Consider the following 13,021-nt stretch of genomic DNA (forward strand, 5'->3'; position numbering starts at 1 on the left):
GCATGGACAACCATTTTTCTGTCAAATGCTGCCTTCCCTCGTGGATAACCTCCTGTGGTCAAATGTTGGCAGCAGCCATGGATGAAGCCACAAGTGAGTGCATCACCACTTTTTGTCCTGACCTTATACTGTTAGTTTTACCCTACCCAGTGCCTGTTTTCCCTACCCTGTGCCTGTTTGCATTCTCTTCCCGTCCTTATTGTTTTATTATGATTTTATTAGAATGTAAGCCTATGCGGCAGGGTCTTGCTATTTACTGTTTTACTCTGTACAGCACCATGTACATTGATGGTGCTATATAAATAAATAATAATAATTTTTCTGCTATCTTTTCTCTCTCTTTCTGCCACCCTCTTCTCTCTTTCTCCCCTCCCTCTCCCTTCCCATCCACTAGGATGATAAAGAAGGGACTGATTGCTCTTGCCAGAGTTTGAACTGATCATTTTCAGAGGATGTTTGAAATTAGGCTGAGGGCTGCATGTCACATCCTGGAGCACTGTGGAGCACCGTAGACAACATCCTCATATGGTTAGGCAAGGAAATTTGATTGGGAGATGCGATCTTAGGGCTGGAATCGTTCACTGTTCTGTTAGGGGAGAAACACCCAGGGCTTTTAGTCAGGACCAACATCAGGTCCTCCAATGCTGGATACTGGTGCCTAGTGGCAATGTGGGAAAAGTTCAAAGGCTGTAGATGGAGCTTTTCCTTAGCATAACAGGAAAGGGAGGCTGGAGTGATGAAACAGGCATAAAATAATTCCAGGAAAACACCAGTTTCCCCCATTGGTTCAGATTTCTCCTCCATGAATTTGTCTAAGTCTTCTTAAAAGCTATATAAATTTGTGGCTATCTCTGCATCTTGTGGTAGTGAATTCTATAAGTTAGTTATGAGTTGTGCTAAGTCCTCTCCCCCCCCCCCCCCCCCCATTACTGATTCGATTGCCAGTCAGCTTAATTACAAGATGACCTTGTTGTAGTAGTAGTACAGGAGAGAGGGAAACCTTTCTGGGCTCGTCGTCCTCTTGCTAGTAGTACAACCCCTTGTAATTTTGGATCCCAAGTGAAGGAGAATGAATTGAACCCTGATGGATGGGGACAGTATGAGGTAAATTGGCAAGTTAAGGTGGTGGCACTTTGGCCCCGATTTACTCCGGACTGAATTTGTGTTTCAAAATACAAGTGTATTCCATTGTTGCGAGAAAAAACTGAGCCAAATCTCACCTGAAAATCCACATGCTACTTTTTGTGGGGTTCAAGAGCTGAACGTTCTTTCTTTCCCCCTTCCTTTGTGTGGTATGCATGCCAAGTAAAGGAGCAGCAGATCAGAACCTTGGACACTTCCCAATCCTCTGGTTTTCTGAAACCTTCATTTCCTGCATACAAGGCCAGGTTAAGACATGCTGAGGCTCTAAACCATGTCAAGATTCGGAAGCCCCATACCATAAAAACACACAGAGAAAATGTGTATTTCATTATAGTAGAAAGGGTAATGGAAGGGTACCACCCAGCGTTAGTGGTTCCTGTAGTTAGTGTTCAATAGCCTTCTCTAAAGATGTGTATAAAAGCACTAATGCAGCAAGTTGATTTGTGCTTCTTTTAAACTGGCCGTAGTCTGCGCTTATTGCTTCCGATACAAAATGCTGTGTTGCCACGCTTTCTCCATATAAAAACACCAGGCTTTCCAATATATGTAAGCCAAAGCGATTTCAAATATAATGCATCTCAGTTATCTCCCAAAATATTTACGAGTCCCACATCATGGAGATTCGGCTATTGGGCGGTATAAAAATGCAATAAATAAATAAATACGAGACCATAAGATGTGGTTTACTTGGCCTGCTCCTAAATCTAGTACTGCCTGCATATAGCAGTGATAGGCCCGGCTTGTGAGTTGTAACTCTCTTGAGGTTCATCTGGAGAAGCCACATGAATTGGAGCAATACAGGACCATGTGGGGAGGTAGCTTTAGGGGGATGGGGTTGAATGGGCCCATGCTGTGATAGCTTAGGTATTGCCAGGCATTGAGTTAACTGTGTCTGGCAAAGAACAGGGTACTTTTTGTTGCTTGGAACCATTTTGTCACATTGCTCCTTCCCAATCAATGCCTTATCCTTTGCTCTTAGCTGCATATCTGCCCATCTTTTAGAGAGGCGACTTGGTTATTGATCTTCCTAGGTTCTGTCATAACAACAGTCTCTCTGAAACCTCTTCAGTTATATTGGGAGTGGGACTATGAACTCTGGAAACCTAGCCTCCTTGTCCTTAGCTGGCTGGGGCAGACGCGGCAATCTATCTCTGCCTGTAATGCCTGACTATAGGATATTGCTCCTCTGGCTGATCATATTCTTGCGAGAGTCGTGTTGATACAAACTCCATCTGAGATTCCATTAAGGCTTGCGCACGCTTTGAAACTTGACTCTTCATTGTGGGTGTGACAAAATGTTGCGAGGGTCGGATGCAACGTGGACAACTGGCTCTTATGTATGAAAGTCGCTTGAGATTCCAGGTTTAAGAGATTAATGTGGGTGAAAATGATTTGCAGGTGCTCTGTAACTGACCGTCTTCTGGAGCGATAGCAGTTTTCTTCCCCTCTCAGGACTGGACTCATGTAGAGAAATAGTGCTGGATGGGACTACCCACTGTTCCCCTGAAAAGAATCCTTTCAATGAGAAGGGATCCTATTTGTATAATAATAATAATAATAATAATAATAATAATAATAATATAATTATTTCTTGCCCGCCTCTCCATTTTGATCAAGGCGGGGAACAACAATAAATGATAAAATACATAATACTCAAAACAATATACATTGTTAAAAAAATCCTAAAAACATTTTTAAAACATCTTAAAATTCCACTGGATAGGCCTGCCGGAAGAGATCAGTCTTCATAAATTTCTTGAATGCTAGTAGACTGTTAAGTTGACGAGTCTCCTCCGGCAGACCAGTCCACAGTCTGGGAGCAGCAGAAAAGAAGGTCCTCTGGGTAACAGTTGTTAATCTAGTTTTTGCTAGTGGAAGTAGATTCTTCCCAGAGGACCTGAGTGTGCGGGGCGGATTGTACGGGAGAAGGCGATCCCGCAGGTAGCCTAGACCCAACCATGTAGGGCTTTAAAGGTGATAACCAACACTTTATACTTTGCTCTGAAACTAATTGGCAGCCAGTGAAGAGATTTTAAAATTGGTGTAATGTGGTCACCCCTAGATGTACCGCTGACCAGCCTGACTGCCATATTTTGAACTAGTTGAAGTTTCTGGACTAGGCACAAAGGTAGCCCTATGGAGAGCGCATTGCAGAAGTTGAGCCTTGAAGTTACCAGCGCGTGCACTATTGTCTTTAGGTCTTCTAACTCTAGGAAGGGGCGCAGCTGGCATATCAGCCGAAGCGGATAGTAGACAATCCTGGCCAATGCATCTATCTGGGCTGTCATTTGGAGTGACGGATCCAGAAGCACCCCCAAGCTGCGGACACAGTCTTTCAGGGGGAGTGTAACCCCATCCAGAATCAGTTGACACCTCCAAACCCAGGTTGTGGCCTTTGACAGCCAGTACCTCCGCTGTTGTTGAAGGCAGAGAGAAATATATTTGAGTGTCATCAGCATACTGATAGCACACCGCCCCATCCCTCTGGATGATCTCTCCCAGCGGTTTCATGTAAAAATTAAATAGCATTGGGGAATGTAGAGCATAGGAAGCTGCCATATACGAGTCAGACCCATGGCTCATCTAGCCCAGAATTTCTGACCCTGACAGCAGCTCTCCAGGGTTTCAGGCAGGATTCTTTCTTAGATCTACCAGGAGAAGCCGGGAATTGAACATGGGACCTCGTGCATGCAAATCTTGTGCTGTACCATTGAGCTATGCAACATTCCTAATTAATTGGTATGGGGAAGAGAAGTGGGCTCCAAGGACTGGCTTCAACTTTCGCTTTTCATCTATTATATGCCAAATGTTTTAAGGGTCCCTTCGCTTTTATCAGATTTTTTAATAACGCCTTTGCTATACAATGATTGTTGACAAAGTTTAAAATATAGGAAACAACACAATAACAGCTGCAGTAAAGTTGCATAAAAGCAGCAAAGTAAAAGCATCTGTAAAAGTCAAGTCATTCCTTCAGATGGTAAATGCTTGGGAAAAATAAAAAGGCCTTTGCCTAGCAGCAAAAAGACTTGAAAGGAGGTTCCTGGTGAACTTCTCCCCAGAGAATTCCCAAGGGATGAAGTTAACAACAGCCAAGGCCTTCTCCCCTGAGGCTACCTGCCTCACTTCAGATGACAGGGGTACCTAGAAGGCCTCTGAAGATGATGTCAGTGCATGGCCAAGTTGATGTTGAAGCAGGTGTTCCTTTGCTTAGCCATGTCCCAAGCCGCGTATGCCTTTAATTGCAAGTGTTAATGCTTTGAACTGCACACAAATGGATTAGAAACCAGTGGAGGTCTTTGCGCACAGGTGAAAGATGATCACGATATGTGCGTGAGTTCCCTATTGATTGTATTTGTTCTTGTTTGGCAATTAATAAAAATAATTTTAAAATATACCCAGTTCGAGTTATTATTATTATTATTATTATTATTATTTATTTATATAGCACCATCAATGTACATGGTGCTGTACAGAGTAAAACAGTAAATAGTAAGACCCTGCAGCATAGGCTTACATTCTAATAAAATCATAATAAAACAATAAGGAGGGGAAGAGAATGCAAACAGGCACAGGGTAGGGTAAACAGGAACTGGGTAGGGTAAAACTAACAGTATAAAGTCAGAACAAAATCAAGTTTTAAAAGCTTTAGGAAAAAGAAAAGTTTAGCTGAGCTTTAAAAGCTGTGGTTGAACTTGTAGTTCTCAAATGTTCTGGAAGAGCGTTCCAGGCATAAGGGGCAGCAGAAGAAAATGGACGAAGCCGAGCAAGGGAAGTAGAGACCCTTGGGCAGGCGAGAAACATGGCATCAGAGGAGCGAAGAGCACGAGCGGGGCAATAATCTTGGCAGCTGCTAACTACAGCGATGGGAAGTCTTCACATATATAAACGCACATATAAAGCATTGCAGTAGTCCAACCTGGAACTTAATAGGGAATGGATAAGAACAAGTAGATTATCTCTGTTGAGGAGAGATTGCAGTTGGGCACAGCTGGTTCTCCAAAGTACTGAAGCTCCCTGGACCTCTAATGAGGAAATTACGGTTGTCATAATATTTGAAGCCAACACATTTGTAAGTTTACGGAATTCACTGTCTCAAGACGTCCTGATGGCTTTAAATAGGGATTAGACAAATTCACAGAGGAGAGATCTATCAGTGGCTGCTAGTTGTGATGGCTATATAGAGCATGGGTAGGCAGAAGGTAGATCTCCAGGTGTTTTGGATTTCAACTCCCCAAAGCCCTAGCATGGCCAAGGATCAAGAATGCTGTGCGGTGAAGTCCAAAACGTCTGGAAATCTACCTTCTGCCCAGCCTTGATATTCAGCACCTACTTTCAATGGATCTGAATTACCAGAGGGCTGTTGTTTCTGTGCCCTACCCATGGGCTTCCCAGAGGCATCTGGTTGCCCACTGTGGGCTACAGGATGGTGGACAAGATTGGCCATTAATCAGATCCGGCAGTGTTTGTCTTAGATTCTTAACCCTTATGGGTGTCAGAGATCTGATTTACCAACCCACTGCCAACTAGATGTCCATGGAAGCTTTGGGTCTTCATGTAAATAGGCTTGGGTGGTTGGTTACTGTGTCTCTTCTCCCTGGTACAAATTCATCTGAGCCATTCACAGGGGTGGGTGATTAATACAGCTCCCTGAGGACATCCTGTCTGGACTCGGTGTTGTGTCAGCAATAGCCTGGTCTGACCTCCATGTTGGCTACCTGGGAGGATTCGTGACACACGATGCAGCTGTGACAGTGCCTATTAATAAGGATGTTTGCAGTTATGTAACGAAGCCTCCCATTGTGCTAACATACCTTGGTTTGTTGCATTTGTGACTGAGGTTTGGTGCCAATTTGTCAGAGGCTGGGCTTCCTTTGTTTTTTTGGGTAACTTTCCACCCAATTACATAAATGCACATGAAACAGGGCTTTTGAGTACCAGCCACAGTGATGCTCCTTTTGGCTTTTATGTTATATTTTTGCTGTTTTACCATGGGATGAAGGCAGGGGGAGAAAAGAGGTCAAACCGCTGAGATTAGCACCTAGCTCTCTGTTCCTTCTATGACCTAAAGCTGGGTGAAAATCCTGAATAATCATGCTGTCACCAGTCACAACCCTCCTCTAGCCCATCCCTATAGCAGCTGGGGGAGGTTTATTAGCCCATGCCTGCATTCCTATATATAGCAGCTTTTGCCTGACCGTGCGCCCTCCAGATGTGTTGGACTACACCTCCCATCATCACTGGAGATAATGGGTGTTGTAACCCAACACATCTGGAAAGCATCTGGCTGGGCCAAGCCTGCTATTCTATGGTGTCTCCATTCCATTTGCTACGACTCTGTCCTAATCTATAAGACCCGGAGTGGAGGAGGCAGGCTTGGAACACGAGGGCATAGTCTGAGCCTGGCCTACCTGCAGCGAGGAGGTGATTTCCTTGTGGGGAACCACACGAGGTCTTTCGGAACTGGGCTCCCAGCCCTAGAAACGGGAAGTGACTGATTTGCAAGCGGAGAAATATCTCCGTCTGAATGGACGCACTCACATATTACATAGAGGGAAAGAGAGTGATTTTCTAGGACGCCTGGGTTCCTTACTCCCCCTTCCCTTCGCAAAAGGGAGATCTGATGGCTTCGAGCAAGGGGGAGGCAGAATCGTGCCCCCCCTTATCTACAGTTGCGGCCCCCGCGAGGGGCGTGATCCAAAGCGTCTCTATAATAAACGGCTGGGTGTGATGGGGGGGGGGATCCGCCACTGCTGCTTCCCCTCCTCTCTACGCCCAGCTCTTGGGGGGGGGGATGGGGGGCGGGGGGAGCGCGGCCGGCTGGGCTAACAGAAGCCCCTTTGTGCTGCCCCTTCCAGCTGCCTCGCCGGGTGCCCCCTTTGTTTCAGTGCGTGCGTGTGTGTTTTAATTTAACCCCCTTCAGTGCCATCTCACCACGAAAGGAGGAGAAAGGGTGGGGGTGGGAAAAATAAAAGAGAAGGGTGGGGTCCGTCTGAGTTCTCTCCCCCCCCCTTTGAATTTCCTTCCCCCCTCGTTTTGTTGCAACCCGGCGATCGATCCCCGCTTCCCCGCCGCCCCCTCCTTGTCGTCGTCCTCCTCCTCCGATCCCGCCCCCGCCAGCCAGCCGCGCTCCTCTCGCCCCCCCTCCCTGCCTCCCCGCTCCTCTGCTCTCCTGCCACCGCCAGCCCGCCTGCTTCGGCTCGCTGGCTGGCTGGCTGGAGCTTCCCAGCCGGAGACGAGGAAGGCGGGAGGCAGGGAGGGAGGGAGGAGGCAGGGAGGACGGACCAGCATCCGAGGGGCCGGGCCGGAGAGGATCGGGTGGCGGCGGCGGCGGCGGGCGCGCTGCTGCTGCTGCTCTCTCTCTCTCTTTCTCTCTCTCTCTCCCCCTCCCTCCCCCCCTATTGTCTCCGCTCGGCCCGGGACTGGCTCGGGCTGCCGCCGCGTTGCAACGGGATCGCGGCGCCATGGTGGTGAGTGGCGTTGGGGGCGTTGGGTGGGGTGGGGGGTCTCTGGCTGGTGGAGAGGCGAGGATGCGGGGTGGGCTTCAGCAGGGCACGGCGAGCCCTCCCTCCCCCCTCCGCCTGTGCCGCGCGACATGCACCTGTTACCATCGAAACCCAGCCCGGGCGCCCCCAGAAACGAAACACCGCCCCCATCGCTCCCCTCTCCGTGTTGCCAAGGGGGGGGGGGAGAGAAGGCGGAATATAGGCAAACAGCCCCCACCCACCTCCCCGCTCCCCCGATCTTCTTCCCCCTGACCCTGTGCAGAGTATGGTGTGGGGCTATGAGACATCTCCCCAAACCAGGACTTGGTAAATTCACAGGAGATCATCAGGTCCCTGAGATGATCTCCTCTTTCCCAAATCCGCCCCTGCCAGCTTTTGGGGATCAAGCCTTCTTCCTAAAGTCCTAAAACTCAGGGCATCGAAGGCAGCCAAAGGCTTTGATGCCCCCATCAAGTCGCCTTCCTGACCGCCCCCTTAGCACGAGGCTCAAATGCCGTTGCTTTAGAGAGCCATCGAAAGAATGGACCCCCACACCTCTTCTCCCACCCCCCCATCATTAGTGGTTGTCCTTCATTTATTGTAATGCTTGCACACGCATTCCCACACTCAACCGCCCCCTATGCTTCCATGCGCCGTCAACTGTTGGGGTGCAGTTGAATTGCTCCTAGGCCTGGTCAGCTTGCTTTGAAGCCATCACCGGGAGCCAGAGTTGAAAAGCCAAAGCCAGGAATAAGATAATTAAGAGATCAATTATCAAGCAGACCACCGCGGCTGTTGTAACCTGGAGTGAGATCTGTGATGTTATTTGCAATTGGACGGAGCCACTTTTTGCCGCTGTCTTATATAGAGGGGACTGGCCAATGAGATATGTTTCCTGTTGTCAGACACTCCAATATTACAGACTGTTGTTCTTGCCCAGCTCGGGCCGGGAGAGAGGAAAGCTTGAGCCCATCAATTCTGAAGTCCAAAGTTTTGTGTCAAAATACACAGGATACTATTTACAGAGCTCTTCTCTTTGTTATGTTTTGCCTTGAACTGCTCCAGCCAGCTTTATATCAGAGCATCAAAGGCTGAAGATGAAAATAGTGGGGTTTTGTGGTGTATGAGTGTGTATTATATTAAAAAAGAGAATTGAAAATAGCGTTGGAAAGGCTTGGCTTCACATGCTGCCCTCCTGTTGCCTCCGGTTGAACAGGCTCTGCAGGTTTTTGAAACAATACAACCCCCTGTAAAACCTGTTATTGCCAGAGGTGGAAGTAGGATGAGTGTATACACCACAAGCCGCAATCTCTTTGCTCAGGCTGCTTTCAGTGCTCCGAAAGACCAGTCTTATTCTTGTAAATAGAAGAATGCCCAATGTTTGACACAGCACTGGGTTCTCACCTGTCATTTATGACTCTTCCCAAGGTTTTCTGGGGTAGTTTTCATCTGCTGTTCCCTTGCCTTCGCTTCCCCCCCCCACCCCCATTCAGAAATGTGAAGTGGTACAACAAGAAAATGAAAATGAAATCATGTTTGCTCTGGAAAAGGAACAATGAAACACATACTTAGGCACACACTGAACAATGCAAATGTTGTGGGAAATGAGCTCTCCTGACCAGCTAGGTGAGGCAGACAAAGGCAGCGGGGGGGGGGGGGAATTTAGCTGGATAAAGGGCCTGCCCTACCATTAGGTAGAATGAAGTGGCCAGGTCAGTTGGCAGGTGTAAGCATGTGTGTGTGTGTGTGGGGGGGGCAGACGCCTCCAATGCCCCCCCGGCCATTCACTTCTGTTAGAGGAGAGCCCTGCACCCCCTAGGCAAGCCTGCTGCCCTCAGGTGCAGTGGAGGACTCTGTCCCATCATCACCAGTGTTGAAATAAGATTCAACTGCCAGTCAGGGCCGGCCCTGCCATTAGGCAGAGTGAAGTGACTCCCTCAGGCAGCGATTTTGGGTTTCATGAAAGGGCAGCAAATTGTTAGATGTTGTTGTTGTTATTATTATTATTATTGCTATTTTACTGTCAGGGAGAGGTGCTTATGGGATTTTCTGCTGCAGGTGCCAAAATAACTCGACCAGTCCTGATAACTGTGTATCTTGACTCAGAGAGGGGTGTTGTTTGCTTCTGTCCTTCAGGCAGCCAAATGTCTTGGGTTTGCTCTTCTGTCAGTCTGGTCAGCTTCTGTACGTGAAATTGGAAGGGGGGGGGGGCGCGCCATCTTGTACTTTGCCCCAGGCAGCGAAATGTCTCGGGCCGGCCCTGGCTCAATCCATCATACATGACAGCCATTAGGGGTATGTGTTGAATGTAGTATTGATGAGATACTAGAATGTATAACTTGTATTCTACAAGCTGCCCAAATCCGAGGCGGTTTGAAGTGTGTAAAGGGGTAGCGGAACTCCATCGCTAATGTGTACAGCTTTGCTTGTTCTGTGCTAAAGTGTTGTCCTTTGTTATGAGGTAAACTTTGTGTAACTGTTTTTGACTGTCCAGATGTGTGTCTCATTTTCAGACTTTTCTAGAAACTGGTTCTTTAGTTACACCTGCATCAAATTTGGGTTTTCTAGGTAGTGTGGAAAGACCATAGCTGTTTTCTCCCTCACATCTCCTGTTTTGAGAGAGAGATGCACAAATAATGTATCCTTTTCCACTTTTCAAGAAACCAGAAAGCCCTGGTCCAGGTGTATGCAAAATTTCTAGCCCGTGGAGGAGTGTCACAGCTATTTCTGGGTATGCTTGCACCCTCCAGATGTGCTGGACTACAACACCCATCATTCACATGGTCATTTGTCACCTCCCTTTCAATGTTATTGTTTTATTTGTGTTTTGTTCATTGATTTGTACAGTGTTTAGTTGTTTGGGGGCACTTAATATTATGTTTTAGGTATTGGGGTGCTTCAGGTTACGTATTTACCACATTTATGGCTTTTAAGGGAAGTTCAAGTACCATATCAGTTTTGATACCCTCATGAGTGCATCAGTTAATATTCTGGAAAGCACTAGGTGCATTAATGACAGTACAAGTGGAACCTGCAACAAAATGTTGCAGTGTAGTGTACTTATGTTCAGGGTGCCAGCCAGCCAGTCATGTCCTTTTCCAGATACTCCCATTACATTTCTCCTTTCCCTGGTTTTCTGTCTACCTTCTCTAGAACAGACACTTAACTTTCTCTGACCACTAAGCATGCTTATTGGGCTATTTGGGGCTGGGTTTGTTTCCCCTCCCCCCTGAGTTTATTCTCTCTTTCTCTCTCTTGATACTTCTGCAAACCTTGGGGTTCCCCAAAGCCTGCTGATATCTCCCTCTTGTGCTTGGACAGTGCCTTTTTGGCAACATAAGGATTGTCATTCAGATAATTGAGTTAGTGGCTTAGGAGTTGTCAACTCATGACCCTCCAGGTGTTCTTAGAGTACAGCATCATTGCCAATACCAGGTGGATTTTGTGAATGTTTGAGTGTTGATGTATATCTGCCCCATTTTTCAGACATGCACAAAACAAATGCCATCAGCCCCACCTAGGAGACTGTGTACATTCACCGTCTATACCTCTTGAGTTTTCAGACATTCACACCATTTGACTGGGATGGTCAAGGCTCTTGTGGGCATGTTCAGAACCTTTAAATTTCAAGCATTCAGCATAAAGCAAGTGATAATCATTTATGAGCTCCTTATTCTGGGTTAGACCAATGGTCCGTCTCCAGCCCTATGCAGTCTATGCTGGCTGAGAGCTGGCCTGTTCCAGCCCTGCAACCTTTTAACTGGATAAACCAGCTGTTGAACTTGGGCAGGATCAGCCTTCGGCTTTTCATCCTCTGAGGCAAAATATCACATGCAAATTTGAGCAACTGGAAGATTCCGAAAACTGCTGATGGGGCATATTTTGATACCAAGCGCACAGCTAAGTTGGAGGTACTTTTCTGAAATGCACACCATAGGCAAAAACGTAGATTGGGAGGAAGTTGCTGTCTGATTTCCCGGAGATAGCAGCGGCTTTTCTTGATCTGTTAATTCGGAGGTGTGGGAGGCAGACAGATGAGGGTAAAGGAAAGTTACCACATATTGTATGCATATGGGATTTAAGGGCAGCAGAGAGAGGAGACACCCTATACCAGCTCCTTTTCAAAACAGCACCAGACTTCCTGTTCCTGGTTTCCCAGGTAGTACTGAAATCTGATCAGGAATGTAAGGCTTGTTGCAATTTCTCTGTGGGAAATGGACACCGTAGCTGGGCAGAGGTGCTCCAGAGCCTTGCGATCGGAGGTAGACTTCTGTACTAAAACGGAAGAGAAGATTTTCCAAATGGAGAATCCTGGACCACATCACGCCAGTCCTTTTACAAGTTCATTGGCTGCCGGTCCAGGTCTGGGCACAATTCAAAGTGCTGGTACTAACATTCAAAGCCCTAAACGGCTTGGGGCCAGGTTATTTGAAGGAACGCCTCCTCCCATATGTACCTGCCTGGACATTAAGATCATCCACAGGGGTCCTTCTCTGTGAGCCCCTGCCGAAGGAAGTAAGGCAGGTGGCTACTAGGAGGAGGGCTCTCTCTGTTGTGGCACCCCGGCTGTGGAACGAGCTCCCCAGAGAGGTCTGCCTGGCGCCTACACTGTATTCTTTTCATCGCCAGCTGAAGACCTTTTTATTTTCTCAGTATTTTAACACCTAATTTAACTTAAATTTAAATTTTGCTGTTTTAACTCCGTATTTTAATCCTATATCAATGTCTGCTGTGTGGTTTTATCCTGGTTGTGCTTTTTATATTGTATTTTGTATTTGGGTTTTTGGATTGTTGGTTGTTTCATTATTATGTTTTTCATGGTTTTAATTTTTGTGAACCACCCAGAGAGCTTCGGCTATTGGGCGGTATAAAAGTGTAACAAATTAATAAATAAATTGTGTTGTTGGAATCCAGCCAGAGAAAGTCTGGGCTCATCTACACCAAGCAGGATATTCCACTATGAAAGCGGTATATGAAAGGCAGGAGCCACACTACTGCTTTATAGTGACATTGAAGTCCACTGCAGGATCTACACTACTGCTTTATAGTGGTAATGAAGTGCACTGACAACTGTTGTGGCCCATGACACATCTACTACACCAAGCAGGATATAACACTATGAAAGTGGTATGAAAGCAGTATATGGTATTTGTCATGGGTCCCAACAGTTGTCAGTGCACTTCAATACTTCTATAGAGCAGTAGTGTGGCTCCTGCCTTTTATATACTGCTTTCATACCACTTTCATAGTGGAATATCTGCTTGGTGTAGATGAGTCCACAGTGTGATGTAGTGGTTAGATTAGGACCAGGAAAACTAAAAGCATGGTGGATGGCTGGGACATGCTGGGAGTTGTACGACATTTCCCCCCTGCCTAAACGTGCATAGGATTGCACC

At 46.9% G+C, this 13,021-nt stretch overlaps 1 protein-coding gene across 1 annotated transcript in view; it reads left to right on the forward strand.

Moving 5' to 3' along the window:
• The first annotated feature begins 7,582 nt into the window (after positions 1-7,582).
• Positions 7,583-13,021, forward strand: part of ARHGAP33 (Rho GTPase activating protein 33) — a 47,892-nt gene continuing 42,453 nt past the window's right edge. The window contains exon 1 of the mRNA XM_063140845.1: positions 7,583-7,610. Coding sequence (XP_062996915.1) covers positions 7,605-7,610 — 6 coding nt within the window. The 5' untranslated portion in view covers positions 7,583-7,604. The remainder of the gene's footprint in view (positions 7,611-13,021) is intronic.

The sequence above is a fragment of the Elgaria multicarinata genome, chromosome 13 (genome assembly GCF_023053635.1).
Source record: "Elgaria multicarinata webbii isolate HBS135686 ecotype San Diego chromosome 13, rElgMul1.1.pri, whole genome shotgun sequence".
In the NCBI taxonomy this organism is placed as follows: domain Eukaryota; kingdom Metazoa; phylum Chordata; class Lepidosauria; order Squamata; family Anguidae; genus Elgaria; species Elgaria multicarinata.